The sequence below is a fragment of the Gallinula chloropus genome (assembly GCF_964237585.1).
Source record: "Gallinula chloropus genome assembly, chromosome: 30".
NCBI lineage: Eukaryota > Metazoa > Chordata > Aves > Gruiformes > Rallidae > Gallinula > Gallinula chloropus.
The window spans coordinates 2,194,573-2,205,415 of NC_140115.1; the positions used below are offsets into that span (position 1 = coordinate 2,194,573).

Below are 10,843 nucleotides of genomic sequence, written 5' to 3' on the forward strand. Positions count from 1 at the left end.
ATCCACAGGGGATTTAGTCTGAGATCAGGCCATCCTTCTATTTACTGACTGCTGCCAGGCAGGACTGAGTTCTCCAGAGCCCACGTCTGACCCTCCTCCCAGCAGTGGCACACTCAAGCCAGCACAAAGCAGACCTGCCAAAAAGGACCTGCCAAAAGTCCTCCTGAATACAGAGAGTCAATCTGAGTGTATTTCGTTAGAATTGGAGGAGGTTTTTTGTCAAAAAAGAGTTCCCTAACTTCTCACTTTGCCTTTTCCTCCTTGGACAGGTCTCCACACTTGACAGCAGCAGATGTCCAACAGCAGCAGCTCCATCAGCCAGTTCCTCCTCCTGCCCTTTGCTGACACACGGGAGCTGCAGCTCCTGCACTTCTGCCTCTTCCTGGGCATCTACCTGGCTGCTCTCCTGGGAAACGGCCTCATCATCATCACCATAGCCTGTGACCACCACCTCCACACCCCCATGTACTTCTTCCTCCTCAGCCTCTCTGTTCTCGACCTTGGCTGCGTCTCAACAACAATCCCAAAATCCATGGCCAATTCCTTGTGGGACACCAGGGCCATTTCCTACACAGGATGTGTGGCTCAACTCTTTATCTTTTCCTTTTTTATCTCCACAGAGTTCTGTCTTCTCACTGTCATGGCCTATGACCGCTACGTTGCCATCTGCCACCCCCTGCACTACGGGACCCTCCTGGGCAGCAGAGCTTGTGTCCACAAGGCAGCAGCTGCCTGGGCCAGTGGGTTTCTCTATTCTTTGCTGCACACGGTCAGTACCTTTTCACTTCCCCTGTGCCATGGCAATGATATTGACCAGTTCTTCTGTGAAATCCCCCAGATCCTCAAGCTCTCCTGCTCAGATGCCTACCTCAGGGAAATTGGCTTCCTTGTGCTCAGTGCCTTTTTAACTTTTGGGTGTTTTGTGTTCATTGTGGTGTCCTATGTGCAGATCTTCAGGGCTGTGCTGAGGATCCCCTCGCAGCAGGGACAGCACAAAGCCTTTTCCATGTGTCTTCCTCATCTGGCCGTGGTGTCCCTGTTTGTCAGCACTGGTGTGATTGCGTATCTGAAGCCACCCTCCATCTACTCCCAATTTCTGGATGTTCTAGTGTCATTTCTTTACTCTGTGGTTCCACCAGCAGTGAACCCCCTCATCTACAGCATGAGGAACCAGGAGCTCAAGGATGCTGTGTGGAAACTGATGACTGGATGTTTCTAAGCAGCAGTGAACTGCTCATCTTCTGCCTATCACTGACCATGTAACTCACCATAGGACCGGTCTGTATTTAGAAGTATTTTCCATTTGGTTGGTTGTTTTTATTCATTCTAGATTTTCTAAGCTGTAACATGTCCCACATCCTTCCCATTCCTAACGCAGTGTGTCCTGATGTTCTGTGAGCCAGACATCGTGTAATGACAAGCTGTGCTCTCCTTGCATTGTGTTTGTCTTCAAAGGGCCAGAATATTTCTTTCCATTTCTCTAGTTTTCTTTTTGTTTTCTTTTCTTTTTTAAAAAAAAAACAACTTTTCATCAGCTGAATGACTCGATTACTGATCTGAAATGGTGAAGATTTCCCACTACAGAAGAAGAGGAGTTTCCAGGAAGTGTACACATGGCAGCAGAAGAAATATTGGCCTGCCCCTGTACCTGTACCCTAGTCTGTCTCTTACATCTCCCTCATTGTTCAGGCGTTTCAACGTTTCCTGATGACAAGGCCTTGTCTAGGACATCTTTTCAGCAGAGTAGCTGAATATGTGCACTTCACTTTGCTCATATGTTTCTACTTCTGCTTGCTCTTTTGTCATTCAGGTGCTGCTCAGCTCTCTGGTGTCTTCTTTGATCTTCAGACCTCTGGACCAGCCCCCATTGCAGCATGCTGCTGAACTTTCTTCCATGATCTGAGATATGACAGAAACATTTTTTCCTTTGAAAAAATCCTGCATTGTGAAATTCCTTTGAAATTTTCATCACTCAAATAAAACCTCTCTAATTAGTTATACAAGTCTTATTTTTTTTAATTAAAATGAGTTTAAGAGCCATGCTTGTAAGGGCTTTGTGGTTGTTAATGAGCCCCATGGTGTCTTTTCTTCTGAGTCCACAGACCTCAAGGTACAAAGAGGAAGAAACCTCTCCAGAAGTCCAAGTCAGGAGTAATGCCCAAAGTACCTTGAAGCACTAACAGGCCCCACTGGGAGCCATTACTGACAAAGCCTCCCTGTGGGCTCGTTAGAGCAGACAACTGGAGTCCATGAGGACAAACACAGTCAAAGCACAGGCAGCTCTGATGCTGAGGACACCCTGACTTGGTCTGATGAAGCACCAATGCCAAGTGCTGACCCCCAGCCCCTGGGCAGGGAGATCCTGACCCTCACCTGTGTCTCAGGACTCTTCCTTTGGATGTGGAGTATGACACCAAGGGACAGACAGTGGTATGATACATGGTGGCCTCCCCTGGCATGTGTTCAAGGAGGCTATGATACTCCATGGCAGTCAGGACTATGTCATGGCAGTCTGAGGCCTCTGTGGCAGGGATGTCAGCTCTAGCCAAGGAGGCAAAGACCTGGCTGTCACCCTTGTCTATCTGCACCACAGCCCATGCCACACTGCCCCACGCCTGTGCTGTTTGCCTGCAGGCTGCAGGCACCCAACCCCCTTCCCCACCTTGATCTCACTCCATGATGTCCCTGCCTGTACTGCTGTCTCTTCCTCCTCATCAGCTGTTCCCACAAACACAAAGCCACCAGCTCATCCACACTTACTCCAAGTGACTTTTAGCACCACAGCACTGCCCTCAGAGTGACATCTCTTTATCCTCACGACCACTCTGATCTTCAAAGCTGCAGTTTCACGTGGAGTTCTTTTCTTAAGTTCTTTCCCTGTAGCACAAGAGGGCTTCCCTCAGCCTCCCCTTCCCCAGGCTAAAGAGCAGGTCTCTCAGCCTCTCCACACGAGATCCCTAACCATATCTTGGCAGACTTTCTCTCCCCTCATGACAGTTCCTTTCCATTCCTCCAGACCGGGGAGCCCGTATTGGGTTTGACTGCTCCAGAGGTGGCCTCACTGGTGCTGAGTCCAGATGGACCAGAAGGGCCCTTGTCTGCGTGGCCACACTCCTCCCAGTGCAGCCCAATGTGCTCATGGCCAGATTCCTGTTCAGCACCTCTGGCTGCTATGGCAGCCCCTGCAATGCCCAAATTCTTCTCCTTGCAGCCGGTTCTCCATTTAGTCATATCTGAGCCTGACTTGATGAGCAGGTGTTGTGCTGGGACCTTTTGCCATGGTATCTCCACAGATGAGATACAAGCACCACACAGCTGGGCTCTCCCTCTAAGTGGTTGTGTATGTTGGGAGGGAGTGAGAAGGTGTAAGAAGCCGTGCAGACGCAAAGGCCATGGAAGAAGGAGTGGGGGGGGATATGAGGTGCTCCATGTGCCAGAGAGAGAGATCCCCTGCAGCCTTTAGAGAAGACGATGGTGAAGCAGGCTGTCCTGCTGCAGCCCATGGATAAGGACAGGACCAGAGACCATCTATGGCCTATGAAGAGACCAACCCATGCCCAGCAGGTTTGGTGGAGGACTTGTGACCCTGTGGGGGACCAGGCTGGAGCAGCCTGAGCCGGAAGGTCAGCACCCCATGGAAGGAGCCGTGCTGAGGCACGTGGTGAGGAGATGATGCCCACATAGAAAGGATTCAAGTTAGAGACGTTCTTGGAGGACTGTGTGCCGTGGGTGGGATCCCACAGCGCAGCAGGGGAAGGGGGTGTGTATCACACCCCCCCCCAGCAAAAAAGTAAAACAACTCAGGAGAAGCTGACTGAAACCCCATTCCCTCAGTCCCTGCCCCTCCCTGTACCACTGTCGGGGGGATGATGGGAGAAAAATCATGACTAAAGTGAAGTCTGCTAAGAAGGGAGGGGTGGGGGAAGGTACTTTCAGACCTGGCATCACTGGGTGTGTAGTTGTAGTGTAATAAATTTGTTTTCTTTCCTTTATTCTGTGTTGAGTCTGTTTTTCTCATGACACTAATTGCAGGGTGATACCTCTCTGTCCTTATCTCAAATCCTAAGCCTCCCACTATCGATGTTCTCCCCTTTCTGGCTGAAAAATGGGAGTGATAGGGGGATTTTGATGGGCATTTGGCCTCTAGCCAGGGCCAAACCACCGCAGTTCTCCACAGACCGTGGAGGGGCATAAAGTCCCTGTATTACACATGAAAAACCTGTTGGGGAAGACACTCTGGGTTGTTCCTTCTTCAGACAAAGGCAAACCCATTCACGGGATTGCTTTTGCTCAGGGACCTGGGTGCACTTGGTGGGGGATGTGAAAAAATGGGGAAGTCCAGCATGTACACAAAGGGGTTTTAGTTCCAGGTAAGGATAGCCAGTAAATTTTTGGTGCATAACAAAATCTGTCCATGAAAGATGTTATACACAATAGATCAATGATGTTATGAATGTCCCCAGTACTCTGAAAATGTAGGATCTGGGCATGATGTAGATGGTGTGGAAACAGGGGTGGATAATGTCCTGGTTCTGGCAGTCTGTCTTTGCTGCCAGGCAGCACTCTAATCGTCAGGTCAATAAGGTACCCTCTGTTAGCACTGGGTGTGAGTGTAACTGACCAATATTATTCTACATTCATGGTGAATTTTGTCAGTAAACTGTCCTTATCCCGTCCTGTCATGGTGGGAAAGCATTGCCATTACAGACAAGTACTCGAGCTGTTCATCTGATGAAATTGTGCTTGCAAATTTTTTATTAATAAAAGGGGGGAAAAAAAAGAGGAAAATTATGTCTCTGGGGAAGCAGACGTGAGGCAAAGAGAGCACAGCTCATCCTTACACGGGAGAGTAGGAGATACTGCATTAGGAATGGGATGAACTTTGACTGTCTTACTATAGTTTAGACAAACTTGAGCGAAACCAAAACCCAACAACTGAAAACCCAATTAAATATGAACTGATCATAACAGGAGTTACATTGTCAGTGCTATTCAGAAGACAAGCAGTTTATTGCTGCATAGAAACATCCAGTCATCAGTTTCCACTCGGTATCCTTGAGCTCCTGGTTCCTCATGCTGTCGATGAGGGGGTTCACTGCCGGCAGCTGGATTTAACTCAGTTCACTACAACCCTTTGGGCCTGGCTGCCCAGCCAGTTTCTAACCCAGCACAGAGTGTACCCATCGAATCCATGAGCGGGTAGTTTCTCCAGCGGGGGAAAGGCTTTGGGAGACAGTTTTGAAGGCTTCACTGAAATCTAGACAGACCACATCTACAACCTTCCCCTCATCCACTCAGCAGCTGGTCACCTTGTCATAGAAGGAGATTGGGTTGGTCCAGCATGATCTGCCTTTCCTAAACCCATGCTGACTGGGCCTGATCACCTGAGTGTCCTGCATGTGTTGCATGATGGGACTCAGGTTGATTTGTTCTATCACATTCCCCAGCACCGAGGTCAGGCTGACAGGCCTGCAGTTCCCTGGGACCTCCCTCTGGCCACTCTTCAGGATGGGCGTTGCAGCTGCTTGTGTTTTTTTTCTCCTCTATGTGATTCTCAGAGGCTCTGTGACCATCACCGATTCGCTCGGCCCTGGTCAGCAGCACCTATGGCCTTGAACTGGCCAATGTTTACTCTTCTGGACCTGCAGAGAGCTCCAGCTGTTCCTTACACCAGACATTTTCTGCAGCCCCAGTTCTCTCCCAGCACCCAGCTACACAAAACTGCGACAGTCACAAAATCCTTACCTCACAATCCACTTAACTCACAATCTGTCAAATTCCTTACCTCACAAACTATCAGTCAATCTCCTTAGCTCACAATCTGTTTATTAGTCAATCTCTTTACCTGACAGTCTATCTATGAATCAATCTCCTTACCTCACAAACTCCTTACCTCAAAATCCGCTTTCCTCACAATCCCCTTACCTCACAATCCCCCTACCTCACAATCCCTTTACCTCACAATCCCCTTACCTCACAATCCCTTTACCTCACAATCGATTAGTTACTCTCCTTACCACACAATCTACCTCAGTCAATCCCCTTACCTCACAATCTATCTGTCAATCAGTTCTGTGACTTCATAATCCCCTTAACTCACAATCATCATACCTCACAATCCTCATACCTCACAATCCCTTTACCTCACAATCCCCTTATGTCACAATCTCTCTATCAATCACATTACCTCAAATCTACCAGTCCATGTTCTTACCTCACAGTCAATCACCTTACCTCACAATCTCCTTACCTCACAATCCCATTATGTCACAATCTCTCTATCAATCCCCTTACCTCACAATCTGTTTATATGTCTATCGTTTTACCTCACAATCTATATATCAGTCAATCTCTTTACCTCACATCTATCTATCAGTCAATCCCCTTAGCTCATCCCTCAATGTATCATTCAATCCCCTTGCCTCACAATCTATCTATCTTTCACAGAGTCACAGAATTGTAGGGGTTGGGGGGACCTCAAGAGATCATTGGGTGCAACCCCCAGCCAAAATAGGTTCCCTAGGACAGGTCGCAGAGGTCAGTGTCCAGAGGGGTCTTGAATATCTCCAGAGAGGGACACTTCACAACCCCCCTGGGCAGCCTGTCCCAGGGCTCCGTAACCCTCACTGTGATAAACTCTTTCTGCATGTTGGTGTGGAACTTCCTGTGCTCCAGCTTGCAGCCATTGCCCCTTGTTCTGCCCACACAGACCATTGATAAGAGGCTGGCCATTTTCCCCTGTGTGCAATACTTCAGATACTTTTAAACATTAATAGGACCACCTCTTAACCTTCTTTTCTCAAGGGTGAATAGTCCCAGCTCACTCAGCCTTTCCTCGTAGCGGAGATGCTGCAGGCCCTTCATCATCTTTGTAGCCCTTCTCTGGACTCTCTCCAAGAGATCCCTGGCTTTTTTGTCCTGGGGAGCCTAGAACTGGACACAATACTCCAGGTGGGGCCTGACCAGGGCAGAGTAGAGGGGGAGGATCACCTCCTTTGACCTGCTGTCCACTGTCCTCTTGATGCTCCCCAGGATCCCATTGGCTCTCTTAGACACCAGGGCACACTGCTGGCTCATGGCCAACCTGTCACCCACCAGCACCCCCAGGCCGTTCTCTGCAGAGCTCCTCTCCAACAGGTCATCCCCCAGCCTGTACTGATTCCAGTGGTTATTCCTTCCCAGGTGATGATGTCAGGCACTGTTAGGAACGATCTCTTTGTAGGGACAAACATGAGTCCCAAGGTTATCGGAGCTGCTCGTGGGCTACCTGGCATGGTTTCAGGACAGGAACATATTTCTGCCCTCAATCCTCTTGTTTGGGAGCTACTGCTGGAGCTTTATCAGTTTGAAATATGGACACTGTTAGCACATGAAAGTGACATAGGCATCGTTAGGACCATTCCCTTGCCAAGGAAAGCCCTGAGCTCAAAGTTTATTTGGGCTGTTATTGGCTTCCTTGGGAGGTTTCAGGCCAGGAACATCGTTCAGCACTTAAACCTGTTGTTTTGGAGCTGTACCTGGGCATTTAGCATTTTCTAAAGTGGACACTGGTAGAGCCTGAAAAGGACATGAGGAGCTTTTAGGATCATTTCCTTGGCCTTGGAGGAGACACATTGTCCTCATAGCAAAGTGGTGGAGTCACCATCCCTGGTATTATTTAAAAGGTGTGTAGATGTTGTGCTTGAGGACATGGCCGAGAGGTGGACTTGGCAGGGTTAGGCAGTGCTTGGAAACAATGATCGGAAGGGTCTCTTCCAACATAAGCGATTCCATGATTCCATGGCACACTGCCAGGAAACTCCCATTCTGTCTTGGTGGGAAAGTATTGTCATTGCTGAAAAGGAGTCGAGTGGTTCAGCTGATGAAAATGTGCTTGAAAAATTTTTATAAATGTCAGGAGACAATGAAAGAAAGAAAAATTCGGGCACATTTCCAGGCAAATCTGATGGAAAGAAAGCCCTGCTCATCATTACAAAGTGTATGGGTCACGTAAGACCTGGAGATACTTAATTAGGAATAAGATGAACTTGTCCCATCTTATTATAGCTTAGACAAAGAAGAAACAGAAAAATGCAAACAACTGAAAAAACCTATTGAACACATACTGGTCCTAAAGTGAGTTACATGGCCAGTGATATACAGAAGAAGATGAGCAGCTTGTTGCTGCTCAGAAACACCCAGTCATCAGTTTCCACAGGGCATCTTTGAGCTCCTGGTTCCTCATGCTGTAGATGAGGGGGTTCACTGCTGGTGGAACCACCGAGTAAAGAAATGCCAGTACCAGGTTCACAATAAGGGAGGAGATGGAACGGGACTTAAGGTTGGCAAACACAGCAGTGCTGATGAACAGGGACACCACAGCGAGATGAGGGAGGCAGGTGGAAAAAGCTTTGTGCCGTCCCTGCTGCGAGGGGATCCTCAGCACAGCCCTGAAGATCTGCACATAGGACACCAAAATGAACAAAAAACAACCTAAAACTAAACAGACACTGACAACAATGAGTCCAGTTTCCCTGAGGTAGGCATCTGAGCAGGAGAGCTTGAGGATCTGGGGGATATCACAGAAGAACTGGTCAAGGGCATTGCCCTTGCAGAGAGGCAGTGAAAATGTATTGGCTGTGTGCAGCACAGCATGGAGAAACCCACTGGCCCAGGCAGCTGCTGCCATGTGGACACAAGCTCTGCTGCCCAGGAGGGTCCCGTAGTGCAGGGGGTGGCAGATGGCAACGTAGCGGTCATAGGCCATGACAGTGAGAAGACAGAACTCTGTGGAGAACAAAAATAAAAGGAAAAAGAGTTGAGCCACACATCCTGTGTAGGAAATGGCCCTGGTGTCCCACAAGGAATTGGCCATGGATTTGGGAACTGTGGTGGAGATGTAGGCAAGATCAACAACAGAGAGGTTGAGGAGGAAGAAGTACATGGGGGTGTGGAGGTGGTGGTCACAGGCTATGGTGATGATGATGAGGCCATTGCCCAGGAGGGCAGCCAGGTAGATGCTCAGGAAGAGACAGAAGTGCAGGAGCTGCAGCTCCCGTGTGTCTGCAAAGGGCAGGAGGAGGAACTGGCTGGTGGAGCTGCTGCTGTTGGACATCTGCTGCCATCAACTGTGGAGAGCTGTCAAAAGAGGAAAAGGTGCAGCGATAATTTACTGATCTCGTCCTTGAGGAAAGCCTCTTTCAATTCACATTGACTGTATTCAGGAGGACTTCTGACAGGTCCCTTTTGGGAGCTCTGATTTGTGCTGGTTTGAGCGTGCCACTGCTGGGAGGAGGGTCAGCTGTGGGGTCTGGAGAACTCAGGCCTACCTGGCAGCAGTCAGTAAATAGAAGGATGGTGTGATCTCAGCCTAAATCCCCTCTGGATAGGAATGAGCTTTTCAGCACTGTCACTCCAATTTCACCCTGGGGCAGAGCAGAGCTTTGGAGCTTTGGTTTTCTCCTGCCTGTACCTGAGGAGTGTTTCTCCTGTCAGAACTCCCTGACATTGCTGCTGCAGTGCCAGTGAAACCTTCCCCTGAGTGCAGAGTGGGGAGAGCTGCTCTGTCCATCAGCCCTGCTCTCAGCTGCCCTGTGCTGGATGCTCTGTGATCACACCCTGCTGTTCCCTGTGTAAGAAACTGGACCCCACAGAGAGCTGAGGAATCCAGTCTCACAGGGCAGAGCTCCAAAACCCTCCTGCAGTCTCATCCTACCCAAGGAGGATCTCAGCTCCCCACTCCCAGCCAGGGACACACAGGGCTCAGTGCAGCTGCCCACACACAGGGGATGAGTGGCATTGCCACGGCCTCTGTGCCGAGATGTCTCCTGCATGGGGCTCCTCTCTGGGGCACAAGAGTCCCTGGGAGAGCGGTGCCATTGTGGGAGGCAGCTGCAGCCCAGCAGGAGCTGCCTGGAAAACCTCAGTCCTACAGATCGGGGTCCTGAAGTGAGGGTCAGCTCAGTGGCAGCCCCACCAGATCTCCAGGTAATGCTGGGACACAGACAGCAAGGATAGGAGGGTAAACATTGAGAAATGTTCTAGTCAAGGCTGGAAACAGGGACAGACAGACAGGCACTCAGGGGTTTCTCCTCATGTGTGTTATTTTGTCAAGGAGAAGAAGCCTGAAACACTGGAACTCTGGGTGCTGACTCTAAGCTGTGTGGCAGAAACCTGGTGGTTGCTGTAGGATAGATTCAGCACTGCTGGGGATGTCAGGGACGTCTCAAATCCCCACTGCCAGGGCATTTCTGGGAGCAGCTCCTTCTCCCTCCCTGACAATGTCTCTGCTGTGTAGAACTGTCACTGCAGCTGCTTCTCTTTGCCCATGTCACCTCCTGCTCTGTGCTCACAGACCTCATCCAACCTGCCCTGCGCACAGCTCTGCTCTGCAGACCCCTCCTGGCATCAGGGCTCTGCCCCAGGGAACCTCTGTGTGTGCAGGGCTCAGCCCAGGCTCCAACATCTTCAGGAGAATCAAGTTTTCACTGCATATTCTCAAGGGAAGAAACAAGTTCTCATCTACCACACTCAGCACAGCCCACAGGAGAGGAAAAGTCAAAGCAAAGACTCTGCCTTTGGAGAAAGATTCTCTTTGCAATTTCTCAAGGATCAGCTCTGGCTGGGAGCAAAGCTGACCCAGGCAGCACTTTCTTACAGCAGAAGGACCTTACGTTGCCCTTCCCTGGGTCACTGCTTCAACCCAGAGGTGCTGTCTATATCCCTGTGGAAAGCCCAGCAGGCAGGCTGAGTGCTGACCCTGGCAGCAGCAGAGTCCCTGCCCCAGCACACAGACCCCGGGTCACAAAGACCCTGCTCGCAAGGACAGCCCTGGGCACCTCTCAACCATGCCCAGGAGAAGACA

General features: G+C 49.9%; 2 protein-coding genes across 2 annotated transcripts; one reads left to right on the plus strand and one right to left on the minus strand.

The window, feature by feature from the left end:
• Positions 1 to 292: 292 nt before the first annotated feature.
• LOC311202478 (olfactory receptor 14A16-like) lies at positions 293 to 1,219 on the plus strand (the record flags this gene model as incomplete). Its single annotated transcript, XM_084277063.1, has 1 exon — positions 293 to 1,219. The coding sequence occupies one exon, from the start codon at positions 293 to 295 to the stop codon at positions 1,217 to 1,219; it is 927 nt and encodes a 308-aa protein (XP_084133189.1).
• A 6,948-nt stretch (positions 1,220 to 8,167) lies between these two features.
• Positions 8,168 to 9,094, minus strand: LOC311202535 (olfactory receptor 14A16-like; the record flags this gene model as incomplete). Its single annotated transcript, XM_084277118.1, has 1 exon — positions 8,168 to 9,094. The coding sequence occupies one exon, from the start codon at positions 9,092 to 9,094 to the stop codon at positions 8,168 to 8,170; it is 927 nt and encodes a 308-aa protein (XP_084133244.1).
• Positions 9,095 to 10,843: the final 1,749 nt, after the last annotated feature.